The sequence below is a fragment of the Cynocephalus volans genome, chromosome 7, assembly GCF_027409185.1.
Source record: "Cynocephalus volans isolate mCynVol1 chromosome 7, mCynVol1.pri, whole genome shotgun sequence".
NCBI lineage: Eukaryota > Metazoa > Chordata > Mammalia > Dermoptera > Cynocephalidae > Cynocephalus > Cynocephalus volans.
This window is the reverse complement of record NC_084466.1, coordinates 5,575,177-5,593,350: the sequence shown is the minus strand read 5'-3', so window position 1 is coordinate 5,593,350 and position 18,174 is coordinate 5,575,177. Positions and strand designations below refer to the sequence as shown.

Sequence of the window (18,174 nt, the reverse complement as noted above, 5' to 3'; positions counted from 1 at the left end):
TCAGTGAAACTGAAGAGAACTTATCTGTCCCCAACACACCCAACATGGAATGGTGGGACAGACATCGGATGAGTGCTACAGACATTCTCCTTAAAAAGAGAGGGAAAATGGAAGGTGAAAGGAGTCTCTTGTCCACAGTGAGTCCGAGATTCAGCCAAACAAATATTCAGTTTCGGTTTTGTTTTTGTTTTTTTTAATTTTAACTTTAATTGACTCGTTGCAATTGTGCATACTTATAGGGTACAATTAGATGTTTTGATTCATATATATGTCATATAATGATCAGGTCAGGGTGGTTAATGTAACCATCACCTCATGCATTTATAATTGCTTTGTGATGAAAACATTCAAAAGCCAGTTCTCTAGCTATTAGGCAATATATAAAACTAAGCTGTTAACCATAGTCAGCCTACTGCGCAATACTTACTCCTAATTGTAATTTTGTACCAGTTTGCCAACCTCTCCCTGTTTTCCCTTTCTCCCCCCCCTCCCCAGACTCTGGTAACCACTATTCTACTCTCTGTCTCTATAACATCAACTTTTTTTTTCTTTTTTTTTAGATTCCACACAGGAGCAAAACAACAGTGAGATACCACTTGCATCCAGTTAGAATGTCTATTATCACAAAGACCGAAAATAACAAGTGTTGGCGAGGACATGGAGAGAAGGGAACACTTGCACACTGTTGGTGGGAGTGTAAACTATTACAGCCATTATGGAAAACAGTATGGAGCTTCCTCAAACAATTAAAAATAGAACTACCATGTGATCCAGCAATCGCAGTACTAGGTATACAGGTGAAGGAAATGAACTCCGTATGTTGAAGAGATCCCTGCACTCTAATGTTTTTTGCAGAGTTCTTTGATTCATTTTTAAAAGTTTAGGAATAATTCCCTGTGGCTCTTGGCTTCAACCCCTGGACTCATGGATCTGTCCTCTGAGTCATCCTTTTCTCATGAAAGAAGGCCTAGGTTTGCAGCTGGGTAGTTTTCTGAGACTGTTTCCTGCCAGTGGAATTTTGGTAGTCTCTCAGCCTCCTTTCATTTTATACTCTCTCTGTTCCTTTCAGTTTGAACTGGCAGTGTTTCTGCTGAAATAATTTTCTCAAGAACCTTGTAGGACTCCTGAGGATTTCAGTGGCATTCACTGAATTAGACAAAAGCCACACAACAGACCTTTGCAACATAAGTGTTTCTCTACTTCATCTTCCTGCTGAGATGGCTTAGAGACAGCACACTTAACCTTTCTATAGGACCCATAGGTGCATTGAAAGGATCTGAGAGGATGTCTTGAAGGGACCCTTTGTGAAACTGAATAATCACATCTTTCGGTCTCTCTGAGGCTAGAGCAAAGTTCGCACAATCACACTTTCAGTTTATCCTGCATACCACTCTTTTGGAAACAATTTCCTAATTTCAGCAGCTTTTGCTTGGTGGAGATTCTGAGAATTTTTTAAATCATCAAGTTGTGGTTTCTTTTTGTTTAACAGACAAAAGCAGATTTGTTTAAATCCTTTCACATTCTACTATAAGCAACAAGAACGAGATGGCATTTTCAAATCTGCGCTTGGAAATCTCTTTAGCTGTATAGCCAAGTTCATCACCTACAAGTTCTGCTTTTTACTTAATTACAGAAGACAAGTTTCCTAAGCTTTTTAGCATGACGTAACAAAAATGATCCCCCTTCCTCCAGGTTCCAATAACAGGTCTTTCACCTCCTTCTGAGACCTCATGGGCAGCAGCCTTGAAAGCCACCTTCTACTCTTAGTCTTCTCGAGAGTTTAGGCTTCTTGTCCTGTTCTCCTCAAATTTCTCCCACGCTCTGCCCACTACCCATTTCCAAGTCACTGTTTAAGTATCTGTTGAGCAGCACCCCACTTCTGGAATGAAAAAATCTGTATTAGTTTTCTATTACTGCATCTCATCTAAGGGATGAATTAGGAAAGCATCACCTCCCTATCCTCATGGCTATTGCCAGAACTCCGTTCCGTGAGGCTGTGAGGTCCATTGTCTCCAGACAGAATCGAACCAAGACAACAGTCCTGCTGTGTCCAGTCTGAACACCTGACCATATTAAAATGGCTGTTTTCTACCACTAAGTTTTGGGTTCACTTGCTGTGCAACAACACTGACCGAAGCAATATTCATAATATATAAGTCAGAATTTTTAAATAAGTAAATTCAGTTTAATTCTCTTTAAATGAACTATTAAAGTAGATATGATTTGCTGGCAGAACTTTTAAAATAGTATACTATATCCTATTTGGGAACCTATTGCATATTAAAATATATGCTAAAAATGAACTTTTGTTTCAGTATCAATATATATAAAAAACCTTAATTTCCTGACTGTTAATTTTTGCAAATTGCACTTCAAAAAAATCAAGTGGATTATTATTTGAAAATGGTCATGTTTTTTCTCTAAGTGGCTAATGAAAGAGAATGTTTGGAGTTATTTGCAAGCACCACCCTGCAAATGAATGTATTGGAGTTATGAATAGTGCTCTATTACTAATAAATAAAAGGCAAACTGGGTGTTATTGTCAATATAGTTTCTCTTTTGTTCAACATTGTTTTTGAAACTGCTAGAAAAAACGATATGATATATGGGAATTTTGATCAGGTGAACACAACTTATTAATCTAGTGACAGTCATCTTGATATGTATTTAATGTAATATTATTATGTATATGCTCTTCATTAACTTTTTTATCTTAATTAATGTACCCTATTTTTCCTTCCTTTAGTAAAGATATATTATGAGAAAACTTAAGTTATAGATAACTAAGAACAAAAACAATTCAATACTGAAAAATGGCCCTAACCTCCATGTCAGCAAGTGTTCAGCTGAATGATCACGATTCAGTAAATGAGTCACAAGGCCACTTATCAGGCTCATCTATTCCAAGTGCTTGCTTCACTTCCACTCCAAAACTTTCAAATTACTCCCTTTTAATTATCTTATTTATCAGTTTACATAAAAAGCCAAAGATATTGAAACAATTACTAACTTCAGATAGAAACATTTTTGTAAACTCTTGAGGTCCCCAAACTATCAGTTGAACACTGGTGTTCTACCCTAACGCCAGACACACTATAGATTGCCTGTTGTCACTTAAGACTAAATTACATGACTCACAGAACCTTCTACAGCTATTAACAATACCAACTTTCCAGCAGAAAGAAAATAAATTGCAGACAAGAATGGAGAAAAATGTTAGCAAAATGACCCCTACTTTTCTTTCAGGACTAGTCTCAGAACTCCCAACAGTCTACCCCAATAATTGTAAAACTACCGTTAGCATCACACGGAAAATAATGTATGTTACTCACTTAACTTACAGAAAGCATGAAATTTAGGGAATGCATAGTGCTGAATGATATTTCTGCCCTTAAATTCTATGATATACGTTTTGTAAGAATTTGAAAACCTGTATCATTCACTGCATTTAATTTCCTTTTATTTCTTGAAAGGGTGCACTTTAAATTTAGCAGTACATGCCAGATATCTATTCCTTAATCAGCAAGTAGAAAAATCTAAGAAACAGTAGTGCCCTTCATTAAGACTATCGGGAGCTTTGGCTGTTTTACCATCAATAATTAAAATTGAATAATAAAATTTAAACAAAACGAGATTCTCAATCATTTATAAATTTTGGTTCACTTATTTGTCTTATCCTATAACAAGAAGTATATTAACACTGATAGAAAAACCACACTATTATTTGAGCAAGAACCCTATGCCAGAGTTATATAAAGGTTTGGCTTTTAATCACTTTGCTATGCTGATTTTGGTAGGAGTTGGTGAGATTACACTGGCTGCTCCTGAATTTCTATGCAGAATTTCTCTACAAGAGCGGGGCTTAAAGAAGACAATCTAATTGGACATATGTTTATATTGTGGGGAAAATGGCATGGTGATTTATCTTTTAGGTGCATTTCTTTAGAAAGTAGTTTGTTCATACTTACATTGATGTCAGAGATTACTAAAAGTGTCAAATCTGTGAAAGATACTGTTATCTACAGAAAATAGAGAAATCTCATATGTATAAATCAAAAGGTTGATGGAGATAAAAAGCCATTCCTTGGAAAAGCCACTGTTAGATCCACATGTAGTGATTCCCTCACCTTCTCTGGTTCTCTCCACCCCTGTCCACCCAGTACTATCTACCAACCAAATCACTGACACCAGCTCAGGATCCCATCACAAAAACAAAAGGCACATTAATAAATTAACTCAGGGTTAGCAGTAAATGGCTCTTGGAAGTACCGGAATGCTAAAGTTAGAGAGAATCTCAGAGATTGTCACATTTATGTCCTACTGAACTACCAAGGACCAGGAGGTTACATGGTCATTTAAAGGGCCAAATAGAGGGAAGCGTGACATCGCAGGATGGCTGTATCGAAGTCCCAGCTCCCATCCCACACTCCCAGCACTGATCGAACAATGACATACATACCAAACTACCTTTATTATCTTACGTGATTTAATATGTTATGTGGTTAAACATGTTAATTATTTCTTCCATGGGTTTAGGTTTCTAATTACAACACACAGATTTTTTTTATATATGTATATCTAATTCCTGAGTCCCGTCTCCTTAATTCTTTCAATTATTTTCTCTTATTCATATTTTTGTATAGTTAGCCCCAATACCTTTTGGTTGTTCACTTTTTAGGTGAGCTTAGCTTCTCTGAACATTTAGAAGAAAGCATAGTTAATGGTAACTTTTCTAATTTCTCAGAACTTTTACTTCTAGTGCTTTTCAAAATCAGGGTGGTTTCCTTCCTAAAAATTCTGGCTTTGTTTCCCCCCACACCTTTATCTGAAACTTCTATTTCTTTTGTCTCTGTTGTCCCTGTTTCACTCACTTTTTATTCCACTCCCAGCATTTATCTTCAGTATGGGGTCCTGTCCTGGAAAGCATCAAGGGTGGTTCAGTTCCAAGAATTCATAGGTGCCAGACTGTGCCAGGCCCTTCAGATTTACCTGGGCTCCTCCTCCTCACCGTTTGATTGGACAAAACCCCTCTCATGCTCACTTGCTGCTCTCAGTCCTGGTCCTGAGCTTTCCAATAAATACCTGCTAAGTATGTAGTTTCTGTTTTGTTCATATCCCTCTGAGACCCATATGATCTGCTTTCTTCACACAAATGCAGGTACCATGCAAGTCTTAGCTTACCTGTTTGTCCTCACCTATTTCTATGTTTGTCTTTTAGGGGATAACTAATGACTTCGTCCTATTGTAAATGTTGTCTGTGGGTTTTTGCTTGCTATCTATTTTGTTGAGTTTTTATGTGAGAATCTGTAGAGACTCAAAAACTATGCTTCTACTGCCACCATCACCTTGAAATTCAAAATGTATCATCTTTTTCTGAAACATAATCACATTCAGGAAGTCTCCTGTTTATATTTTACTTAGTTTTCTTTTCATCTCTTTTAGGAAGAATGCTATTGAATTTCACGTACTAATTTTTTATTGCTGGCTTTATTAATACAGTTTCATGTCATAACATTTTTTAAATATTGGGTCATCCTCACATTCCTTAAAGTTGAACCATATTTGGGAATATTTTATTAATTAAAGTCTGATTTCTATCAGCATAGATTAGTTTTTTCTGTCCCCAAAATTCATATAAATGAATTATACAATATGTATGCTCATTAGCATCTGGCTTCTGTCATTCAAGAGTGAGAATTCATGCACATAATTGTGTTGATAACCAAAAGAATCTGCTCTGACCAGGTCAGCTAAATTATAGCGCCTTGGGAGATCTGCAGTAAGTCAGTAATCACTGTCCACCTATCTTGGAACATGCCATAAGACCATTTTACTTAAAACCAGTCATACTGGTGCCAAAAAGCCATAAAACCACCTAGACTAGTTATTATCCTAACCCTAGAACCCTGCATGTAGGATGTAGCTTAGTAAATCCCACATCTAAATGTCATATACTGCCAGTAGGGTATCTGATGAAGTAATTAGGCAGGGCTGTCTCCCTCTCTCTCTCCTTTACCCTTTCCTCCCTTGTGATTATAAAATGTTAAGCTCTGCTGGCCACATTTGGAACACATTTTCAGGGGTACCTAATTTATGTTTCCCCAGTTGAAATCATAATGTTAGCTCAATAAATTATTGCTATATGTATATTCGCTCAGTTTCTTTTAAGTTCAATATTGTGCAACAATTATTATTCTTTTTTGTTGTTGAGTAGAGCTCCATTGTATGGATATACCACAATTTATTTATCCTTTCTCCTGTTGACAGACAAATGGGTTGTTTCCAGTTTGGGGCTATTATAAATAAAGCTTCTTTGAACATTCTTGTACAAATTATTTTGTATCCAGCTTTTCTTTCCTTGTGCAGACAACTGGTAGTAGATTTGTTGAGTCACAGAGTTGGTGTATAACTTTTAAGTGGAACCATTTTACATTCTCACTACCAATGTATGAGAGTTCTGATTCCTCCAAATTTTATAATATTTTCTTTAGGTTGTAGTAATCAACAAGACAAAACACTAAGAAATAATTCAAAAAGACTTCCATGTTTTTTCTATGTTCTAAAACGTTTCAAATATCAAAGGAATTATCTGTTCCTTCAAAGGCAATCTCCCCATGATATGTCACTTGGAAATTATCAAGATTTATTTGATTAATCTACCTCACTAGGTGGGTGAGTTCTCTTCTTTCTTCAATGTTTCAAGTATATCCCTTCAGAACACGATTATCTTTTCTTCTTGGTTAAAGCTAAATAATGGTTCAGACTCCATTTATAGAAAGTAAATGTACAATAATCTCTTAACATTTATGGAGTTTAGCAAAAAAAGAGGTCAAAGACTTTGAAAGAAAATTATATATGTAATTTAAAAAATGAAAAGCCAAGAAATAAAACTAGAAATTTAGACAGTTCTTTAAAAATGCTTGCATGTAATAAGAAACATCAGCAAGAGAATACAGTGTTGTTAAAATACAGGGTTGTTAAATGCCTCTAAAGAGGGAGAATCAGGAAACCAGACAGAAGGAATTACTGATTTTTCTCCTTTCCATATTACTAAAATGTAAACTCAGTGAAGGCAGGAATTTCTGCCCATTTTGATTACTCCTATTTGACCAGGAACTGGAACAGCGCCTAGAACTCAGGAGGCATTCGTATTTGTGAATGATTAAATAAAAGAAGGCAAAGGGGGAATCAATCCATAAATAATGAGGCACAAGGTAACTGTTGAAGGTCATGGATGGCCTTGATTTTGGTGGTCTCACAGTTGTATATTTATCTCCAAATTCATAAAGTTGTATACATCAAATATGCAGAGCATTTTGTATGTCAATCATACATCAATAAAGTGGTCTAAAAAATAAATTACAGCTAAAAATATTGAAATTAAAAAAAAGAAAGTCCTAGACAGGAGCCTAAAATATCTTGCTTAAAGTTCTGCAATGCACTTATCTTGGGCACCAGACATAATCCATATTCTGTAGTGTGTTGTGTAAGACTTTACAAAATCTACTCTAATTACCTGTCTCTCCCAAACCCCTAAATCTGAATATTTTACAAATATCTCCAGACACTTTTGTGTCCCTGATAATTTTATTTTGAATCTTCCCTCTGCCAGGAAAAGCCTCTCATACCACTACACCTGATAAACTTGTACTTCCTAGAATCTACTCACTTATTAACACCCCCATGGTTAATTAACCTCACTGGGGAGGACCTGGGTACAAGTAGCAGATAAGAGCTGCAGAGCCCTTACGATGTGCTGGGTGCAATCTATCCTCAAGCATTCTGGTGAGACAGGTGCTCTTTTCATTTGAAAATTTAGAAACCAAAGTTCAAAGAGGTTGTGATTGTTCAAAATAATAGATGATTGGTGGCAGAACTGGAATGAGCCCAGAATGACTTGATTCTAAAGCTTGCACTCTTTTCCCCACACCATATGGCTTTCCAGGACAATCCCTTAAATCATTACTTTAACTAGGGAAACACTTGTCTTTTGTATTCCAATTATCTTTCAGTACACTCTGGGTTCCTTGAGGGCACAGACTGCCTTATTCATCCTTTTACCCAAATAATTATCAAAGGGAGTAAGAGCTTATCATACTAGTTGAAAGCGAATGGGAGCAGTTGTGTACAAAATAGTTCTAGTGCTGAAAGAATTCCACAAGATATTTTAAAGATAAACTCAATCTGTTTCCCCAAAAGTGAGGACTCCAGTTGTCTATAGTAGCCCTGTTCACTCAGAGCCCAGGCAAAACACACAAGTAGGAAGCAGCTACTGCGGCCACCTGACTTTCAAAGAAGGAATCCTCACCCAAAAGAAATAAATGAACTCTCTGAGGACAGAACTAAGTCATCAGAGATGACGAAAAGAGTGGAGGAGTTCTTAGTAAATCTGCTGTCCTGATTTCTGAAAAGAAACCATGGCCTTAGAGAATAAGAACGAAATATGTTTTTCAGTCTGCTTCAGAGTATTTATTCCATAAATAGTTGAGTGACCGACTACAACAGTGAACAAAACAAACCAAGTGCCTTCATAGAGTCTTTACTCCAGTGGTAGGAAATAAAGAGGTAGGAAATGCAGTGCCTTGGATAAGAATAAAGCAGAGTAAAGGGATAGCAAGTGTTGGGAGTGTGGGGGATAGTAAAACATGAGAGATCTGAATGAGGTTCAAAGAAGAACAAGCAGGTCGGTGTGGCCAGAGTGCGGAGAACAAGGGGGTGAGTGGTAGGAAGTGAAGTCAGAGTGCTCACCACAGCCAGGTAACGCAGGACCACGTCCATCAGGTCGTGCCTAAAGACTGGATGTTATGACGGCAGTTCAGTGGCTTTGACCAGGGGAGTACCACAATCTGCCTTGCACCTTTAAAAGTAAAAATTGTTCTGGAGAATAGAAAGTAATGGAGGAAAAAAGCAATCCAGTATTAGTGGCATAGATGATGGTTATTGGTAAGAGTGGTGAGAGGTCATATCGTTAGCACATCTGGAAGCTCTACCTAACGAGATTTGCTGTCTTGGAGGTATGACAACAACTGAAGTCAAGGACGACTCTGCTTTTTAGCTTGAACAGCTAGGTGAATAGATGCACCATTTAGTGAGGAGAATGCTGGAAGAGAGCATAAGTCTGTTTGAGAAATCAAGAGTTCTACTATGAAATATTTGCAGATGAAAATTATGTGATCTAGAATTACTTCAGAATAATCTGGAGGCATGTAAATATGGGATTGATCACTGATAATTGTTGAAAATGGGTGATGTGTACATACAGGTCCATTATACCTTTCTCTTTGGCATAAAACTTTAAAAAAATAGTTTGGACACACTGAGCTTGAGAGGCCCCTTAGACTGCATGTGGAAGTGCTATGTAGATAGATACATAAACTGTAGTTCAGCAATGAAATTGGGGCTAAAGGAGTATGGGAGTTATCAGTATATTTAAAGCCATGGGACAGAATAAGAATGCCTACAAAGTGAATAACAGGGAACAAGTCCAGGACTGAGCAACTGAACTCTCCAACATTTAGAAATGAGGAAAATGAGAAGTATTGAGAAAAGGATTTTTGAAGGGATTTTTCAACGCACATGAAAGTCATTGAAAAACACGTAACACATAGGAATGTAACCTATAAAACAGGACTAGTGCCTAGTGTTCAGACTATGTAAAAGACTCACAACAATGCTTAACAGGAAAAGAAAAGACAGGTGGGAGTAGCATGGCAAAATAACCTAAAACTTGAACACTGGGCTACCTAGATGCATCACAATACATTAAATGGAAAATTGTACAGCAATTATAGTGAGGGTATAAACACCAAGGTCCAGGGTTCAGATACCCCTACCAGCTAGCTGCCAAAACAAAACAAAACAAAGTAATGAAGGTGTATTTAGTGACCTTTAAATATTCTCAAGATTCATTAAGTGAGAAAAGCTGATGGAAAAAAGCATTATAGTTTGCTTTATGGTTGTTACACTAAATATTTATTTTATACTTCCCTTACCTTTGATAACCTGAAATAGTAAACGTTATTATCTTTGGTCGTAAAATTGTGAACTTTTTTTCTCCACTACACTTACCTAAATTTTGTAATTTTTCTCAATATATAAAAATATGCAAGTTTAACATTTTTAATAAAGCTCATTTAGTAATGTGAAATACAAAGGACCTTAACAGGAACCAGTCAAAAACTGTACTGACACCACAGAATCTATCTAACCACTAGGAATTGTTTTAAAATAAAGCAACAGAACATAAGAAATTATTTTAATAGAATATTATTTTATTTAAATTAAGAAGCATAACAAAAATCACACACATTAGTTCCAGTGTCTGGATAAAATTACTAATTACTTTCAAATAATCTACACACAGTAGTGAATTCCATGCATTTCAACATGATCAAAAAACATATTTTTTAAAATATAGACTGTACTCCAAAAAATATGGTACATAATAATATATACTACATACATTGACTTTAAATAATCTAATTACAAAAGTATTTAAAGCAATTTACTTCTAATGAAAGTTATGCATGCTATTTTGACACCTACTCAATAGATTATATCTAGGAATATCAGTTTATATATAAATACTATTAATACTAGAGTACAAATTCACATAGAAATACTTTATGCAAAACATGTTCTATATTAAAAAAAAAAGAATGTGGGCTAACTGCTTTAAAAATTGCAACATTTTTGTTTTAAACTAAACCAATTCAAATTTTTAGACCATTAAATCTCATTAACCTCCCCAAATCTAGCTAAAATGACAAGGATATAGCAACTCATTTGACCTTAACATTAAAAAATAATTTGTTTACAACATTCCCTATTTAAAAGAGGCATTTCAGCCTTCAAGTAAAAAGACATTTTTACAAGTCCAATTGTAACAATTCTGTCCTTTTTTCTTGCAATGCTTTTATAAAATAAAAACTATCACAATTTTGATTTGATTTCAGAAAATTCTGTTTAGAAGGGCAATACTTTTAAAGCCTGTAAAAGCTTCTAAATGTATTTTATTAATGAGTCAAAATTCTAGATTTCTATAGGGATATTAAACATTTCTTTAAACTGTTTAATTATTTCCTATTGGTTATAAAAATCATATTATTATACTACTAAGAACTTCTTTCTTGGCTTTTGGTCATTTACTGTCTTCCCAATCTCAAAAGTTAAAGTTATTGTTTTCCTATATCTAATAATACTTTTTAAGAGACAAAAATTAAACAGTTTAATATTTCCTCATTACCATCTGTTGCAAAGTCTCCAAATCAGAGCCTTTCCTCACTAGGAAAGCTAGCTTTAAATCAAATACTGATTTTCTTCCTGTAATTCACACTTGTCTATCGAATCAGTTACCCAACCTTCTTGTAGGATTTTAAACTTTTTCTTAAGAGTTCTCCTGAAAGCTTTAAAATGTGCAACACGACTGTGATCCTCCCCAATGATTACATGAGACACTCCCTCAGCTAAATAAGAAACTACTTTTGCTCCATAAAATCGAAGCTCCAAGGCTTTAATAGCTAGTCTTGTTCCCTCAATTTTGGTACTCAAGTCACTAACAACAGTATACAAGTCCAAATAAATGGTGTGGTTTCGAAACATACTAAGAGGAAGGTGGTCCCAGGAATAACGATATTCTAAATCAGCAATCACAGAGGCCATTTCTTCAGGAGTCTGTTCATTAGAATTTTTAATTCCTGAGAATACCTCCTTGAGTTGGTCCAAGTCTGTATCAACAAAATAACTATCACCATAGCAATCATATTCACGAGCAAAATGTTCTTTTGTTGATGGACACATATGAATCATGAAGTGTGGCTGCCATGGCACAAAGCTTTTGGTCTTAAAACACTCTAAAAGCCATGCAGGCTTGACAACATCATGCTTATTGGAAGTAATTATGTTTTTCACTCTGATGTTCTCAGCTCCTGCAATTACACAGTACGTGTCTGGACCTGGATTTTGTACTATATAACCACCAAATTCTGCAATTCTGTTCTCCAGGTCAGGTTTTGGATGGCCGTCTGTTCCACTCATAACACAAAACTCTACATCTTCAAATATATTAGAAACTTTATTTATGTTAGACAGGTTAGGCGCTTTTAAGTGTTCAATAATTCCAATCACTTTCTTTGGGGCAGGTTTCCGCTTTTTCTTCTGTGGCTCTTCATCACCACCTACATAAAGGTGTTTAGATGCAAGCTTTCCAGATGCTTTCCCCCTAAGTTGTTCCAAGTCATCCAGAGTCATGCATTCATGCCATTCTTTGTCATCCCTTATCTTTTCAATTCGTGGAAAACGCAACGTGCAAGCAGTTTTATACATGTCACTGAGAACAATCTCTGTTGCCTTAATCTGAACAATGACAGAATTACAAGGTTCAATGTAAACTTCTGGCTTCTCTGTTCCACATAAAACGTTACTTGGTGGAGCTTTTTTATGAAAAGGCTTCCAATGGTTGGCCAATTTCAAACCCAGATCATACAGTTCTTTCATGGTATAACCTGAGCCAACTCGACAGAGAGTATGGAACACAGATGGCTTTTCACCAGGAGGGGGCTTCTCTGCTACTGCACACAAAAAATGAGACATCATTCCGCCCCGTGAACCTTTACCCCAATAGCCTCCAACAATTAAGATGTCTAATTCATCCATCAGTCCATTGACATACTCTGGTTTAATTTTCAACCATCCTTCACCTCTTTTGTCTGGCTTATAAATGGACAGAGGATGTTTTATCATGATTCCCTCTTCTCTTTTATCTATTGCTTCATTTAAGGCATCGATCACTTCACTCTTAGTATGAGCTTGTGTTTTCTGCACTATTTCTATTCTACCAGGAATTGTTGTAAGAGTACTACTAAGAATCTCATACCTCTTTCTCAGAGTCTCATGTCCTAGCTTTTTATTATTAACCATCAATACATCAAAAACACAATAACAAGTCTGCAGATCAGAATCTTCTACCATTCTTTTAATATCAAACTTATTCCCCTTCTGCATAAAAGTCTGTGTACTAGGGTTGTAGGCCATCATCTCGCCATCAAGGATACAGATTTGTATATCTGTTTTGAATGCATTATGAATGAATGGGGTAAGAGAACCTTCATGTGGAGCAGCACCGAACTGATCAGTATAGTTATATCCATTTCGAGAGAAGTACTGATATACGTCTCCATCTTTGTGCATTTGCATACGCTCACCATCTAGCTTGGTTTCAATGTAGAAACTCTGTTGTTTCATGTCCTTTTCAATGCGCTCAATATCTGCTATGGCAGCTAGCATTGGCTTAAAGGCAGAAAACAAAGTGATAGAAATATCACTAAGTCCTACAGAAGGATCATGCAGTTGCCTACAGACTTTCTCCAGATCTGTGGTGACATTATGCAACTCAGCAGCATCATTATGAAAAACAGAAAATATAGTTTGCTGACTAACACCAAGCTTTAAGTCCTTCACAATCATCCGTATAAGCCACTTTTGTTCAAGTGCTGAACTCTGAGTTATAAGTTGAAGAAGACTCTTCTTTACTAGGTCTTTTCTTTTGGCAGTATTATTGCTGGCAACTGAATCTAAAAGGTCGTTTACTTGCTGTATAGTTAAACTTCCTTTCTGTAAACACCTTGGTTTCAACACAAAGTATGCAATCATTGCAAAATCACCAGTATCTCCATGAATTCCAGTCGGTGTTCTGTAATTTAAAAGTTTAAGGGCATCTTTTCCATCTCTAGGTAAATTAAGCAATTCAATATAAAGCTTTGCAAGCATAGTTTCTTTGATTCCATAGGCCATTCTCTCTCTTTCTAGCTGAGGAAGAATAAGTCTCATTGCTGGGTAAAAAGAGTCTGTGACATCTTTTTGGTTCTTATGAAGGGCATCATGAAATTTTCTCCAAGAGTCTAAAAATTCCTTGAAGTGTCTGATCTTTTCTGCACGTCCTTTACTTCTCTGTATTCGTTCTAACGTAGAACATAAATCTGCAAAAGGAACGTGAGATGCAACAGTCTGTGAAGCTTGTGAGGCAGCCATGGAGGTGGTGGTGAGTCCTCTGGTTTAACTAATAAAGCAAAAAGAGGATAACTTTAAGTAAAAGATAAAATTCAACTAAGTATTTAATGTAAAGACCTTACAGAGATCATCTGGATCATCATAAATGTTTACTAATGTTTGTTCAAACAGATCAATACTACACATGATATATATTTGCAACCTCTACATTTAATAACTATTTTACTCTAATCCTAATTAGCAATTATTATCAAAAGCATCACCAGCCCCACTTCCTATATTTATAACACTGAAAAAGTCATTTCTCCCTAAATCCAACTTTCATTGAATTATTCTAGTGCTTAATTATTTACTAAATAATGCAAAAGAATATTGACAGAGAAGCAAATCATGCTCCATTCACTTCCTTTCTGGGCCTCTGAGGAAAAGTCCTTCCCTGCATGTCTCTTCTTTCTGTCATACCACCACATAGCACCAGAAACAAACTTCTTAAGAAGGATATTTTTTAACAAATCACTCGCTCACTGAATTGAAATTTGACTTCCTAGGAAGCTTGAAATCCTAATCTGGGGGGTGGGGGGGACAGGTACCTTTGATGAAAAATAAAAAAATAAAAACAGGTATCCTCTTCTCCCAGCCAAACACAGCCTGTGTCTGTGTTTACTGTCTTCACTACTCGCTACACAAAATCACTTCAGCATTCAAAACCCAACTCAACCTTCCCCCCGCCAGAATCCTCACATTACCTTCCAGCCTATTTTGTCACAGTTACTTACAGTTCTATAAATTCAAGTTCATTAGAATGCTTTTATGTTTACATTTCCATGCCAGTTATTCCCCAAGTATTCACTGACTACACGTGAGCCAAGCACCGTGCTGTGGGCAAGTACAGTATGTTTCTGCTTTAAAAGAGCATATATTTTGTAAAGAAAAAGGGACATCATGGGAACTAATTATAATAAAATGCTAAGTGTTTTAACAAAAATAAAACAGAAGTAAAATGTCCTGAGACAGAGCTTTTCAATAAAGTATCTTCTAAAGTTAAAGAAGAAATATTGGGTCCCTTGTTGGGCTAGGGTCTAGAATATTTCCTAAAGTGGTTACTACAAGTGTGAACTTTCTTTGAAGTTTTAAATATTCATGGAAGTTCTACTGGAATCTATATCAGAATTATTTTAATATAGTTTAATCTATATAAAATTAAAATAAATTAACTTTTCCAAAAAAGACTTCAAGTAAAATGAACCATATTTTATCTTGTGGTTACAGACACTTCCGGCACACCACCATGACACTCAGGCAGTAGAGAGTCAGAGGAGCTTCCAGGGAGTGGGGAGATCTACCACAGTGCAGAGACCATGAGATTCCCTACCCCAGCAAACAAAAGAGAAACACACACACAATCAGCACAACTTTGTTACTAGTGTCTAGTAAAAACAAATCAAATGGCTAGTTACGATACCACATTTACTAAACTAGCAGTCTCTTGTTGTAAATTAGTTGTAATTTGTGCCACTAGTGGCAGACACATAGTATGATTTTTTTGCTTAATGAATTACTGACTACCTAGACTTGATTCCTGGAGAAGCACACTAGAAAAGGCCATGGGCTGCTTATACACACACATTCCCCACCCCACCCCCAGCATGACTCTTGGGATTCAGTTTGGTTAATATCATTCAGCAGCTCTGGCTGCATTGGCAATGGTTCACAATGGCCATGTGGTGATCTCCAGAGAAAAAGCTGCACTTCTCAGTCTAATTTATGAAGGAAACCCAGCTTCTACTGAGTGGGTTAGATCAAGAGATAAACCCATGAGAGACCACTTTCCTGAGACTTTTATCTTTGTTTATAGTAACTGCTTGCCCTCACTGTTTCCGTTTTGCATAACTGACTGTACCACCTGGTTATGTATGTTCACTGTCCCATCTCTCAAAACATACTCCCTCAAGTGCATACATTATGGTACTAATGCTGTATTTATGATTTATACATAATGTATATAACATACAGTACGTTAAGAAGTACTTCTTTGAATGTTCAAGTATTATTATATAGTTTCTACACATCTATCCTGTAGATTCTATACAGTCTCAAAGTCAAAGTTTCCCTCAACAAATCCCAGACAAAGACTCAAATTATTTTACAATAATGACGAAATTTAGATAGTGGTTTGGATACACATGTATCCTAAAATAGCTATATAGATATCATCAAGGATTCCGAAATTACTATAAAATAAATAGACAAATATTTTTGCTCATTACAATTGCATAAAAAGTCAAAGATTAAGACTTCCATTGTTTTTTACATGCTCTCTAATTTAACATTTTTGGATTCTGAGGTTTTTAGCTAATGCTTTCCACTTGCAATAAGACAAACAAGAAGTTTGTGATTAGAGCTCAGGTTCTGGAGTCTAAGTCTTGAGTTCAAATGTGGACTATGCATTTCACAGCTGTGTGCTATAGGGCAATTACTTAATTTCTCTGAACTTCAGTTTCCTTAAGTGTAAAATGGGATTAAAAACTGTAGAAACGAGAATGAAATCAGATAATCTACACAAGGTGCTTAACACAGTACCTGGCATTTTGATAATTTTAGTACTATAATGCTCGTCAGTCCAAGCAACATTTGAAACATAAACACTGCAAAAATACTAAGCAGAGAAGAAGGGAGGAAAAAGGGGTGGAACATTTCACTCTGAAACAGTGATAAACAAAGCTTTCAAGAGAATGACTGCAACTAACTACTACACAATGACTTATCATCCATTCAGCTACTCCCTATATGGTCCTGATGTGACACAAAACAATCAGGTTTTATTCAGTGAACATGGAAGATGATTATGTGTTATTTACTGGGGGGAAAAAAAAGAGAGTGACTAGCACAACTGAAGTTTCCTTCAAGCCAGCCCTGACAGGTTGTTTCCCTACTTGAGTTACACGGTTTACAGCAGCCTACCTTCCACAGCACTTAGTGACATCTTGGAGAATCTAAGAGCAAAGAAATGAGCGGTAGGAAAAGGTAAGACTCGTATCCCGAAAGTTAAAGAAAAACAAAGTGTAAGAAGAGAAGCAAAGCAATTCCCTCCCAGCCTACACCTCTCCCACTCCGATTCCACCTGCACCCTCTTGCAAAATCCCGACGGGTCTCCATCACCCCCTGCTCCCTCCGCCGCCCCCCACCCCCATGGATCCCGAGTGAACACCAGGCCTCGGACGAACCCGTTACCTCTGGGAGCCTCTCGGGTCCCACCTGTAAAATGGGACCGTCATAGTTTCCTGCGGGGTTGTCACGCAGCCCAGTTCTTGACAGTCAGACACGGTAGAAATGACAGTGCCCGTCCCAGGGGTCTGGGCCTAGCTAAAGAGCCCGGGATCAAGAGGTCTGGCTTCTACTGCAGCGGACGCCGGGAAACCGGGCAGGCGGATAAACCACAGGATCTTTCGACCAAACATAAGAAAAATGAACGTTGAAGACAACAAACGCTTGCCGGACTGAGGAAACCGCACAAGTCCCCCTCGCCGATCGTTCCCCCGCCCACGACTCACCTCTCGCACCCTGCGTTGACTCCCAGGCCACGTCTATACAGACCCGCCGCACACACCCGCCGTCTGTCGTCACGCTCTGAGGCGCCGACGCCGGACTGCAAGCTGGAGCCGAAAAAAGCCGTTTCCGCCCAGTGCTCTTCGCGCCGGCGCAGTGGCGACCGGGGGGGCGGGGCCCCAGGGTCCGTGACGTCACGAGGCCGATGCACGCAGGCGCAGGGTCTCTCCGGATGGGCGCCGGCAGCGGAAGGAGAAGCGGAGGGAGCCTGGTTGCAGCTGTCACTGCAAAGACAGCTCCCGTTTAACTGTGCGACAGGTGCTCTTTGCAAGCAGTTGACCCACACACGAGTGGATTCCGTCTTTGAGCGAAACCGAAGAGCACTTCGTGCACTGGCTCGTTTCTAGGACCCTGAGCCTTCCTAGCTCTTGTTCTCTGTGTGTAAAACATTTCACTGGTTGGCTGTTAAAGCGCCAAGAAGAGAAGAAGGCATCCTCATTCCCCAAACGCTGCTGTTACATTTAGATAGAAAAATACGCTTTGGCAAAATTTTCTAAGGCTGTTTTTTATGATATTTGCTACTGTTATCTGAGTTCTTATGTCCTAATACAGAAATAATTC

The 18,174-nt window shown here is 37.4% G+C and overlaps 1 protein-coding gene across 3 annotated transcripts; it reads right to left on the bottom strand.

The window, feature by feature from the left end:
- Nucleotides 1–11,045: 11,045 nt before the first annotated feature.
- Nucleotides 11,046–17,627, bottom strand: LIG4 (DNA ligase 4). Of its 3 annotated transcripts, XM_063102804.1 has the most exons (4): nt 17,559–17,627; nt 17,239–17,450; nt 16,969–17,000; nt 11,046–14,056 (listed from the first exon to the last, which is right to left on the bottom strand). In XM_063102804.1, exon 4 carries the CDS (start codon nt 14,026–14,028, stop codon nt 11,299–11,301), a length of 2,730 nt encoding a protein of 909 aa, XP_062958874.1. In that variant the 5' UTR covers nt 14,029–14,056; nt 16,969–17,000; nt 17,239–17,450; nt 17,559–17,627; the 3' UTR covers nt 11,046–11,298. The 3 variants fall into 3 exon arrangements, with proteins under 3 accessions (XP_062958874.1, XP_062958873.1, XP_062958875.1); XM_063102803.1 differs by lacking the exon at nt 16,969–17,000; XM_063102805.1 differs by lacking the exon at nt 16,969–17,000 and having other exon boundaries at nt 17,263–17,450.
- Between the last annotated feature and the right edge of the window lie 547 nt (nt 17,628–18,174).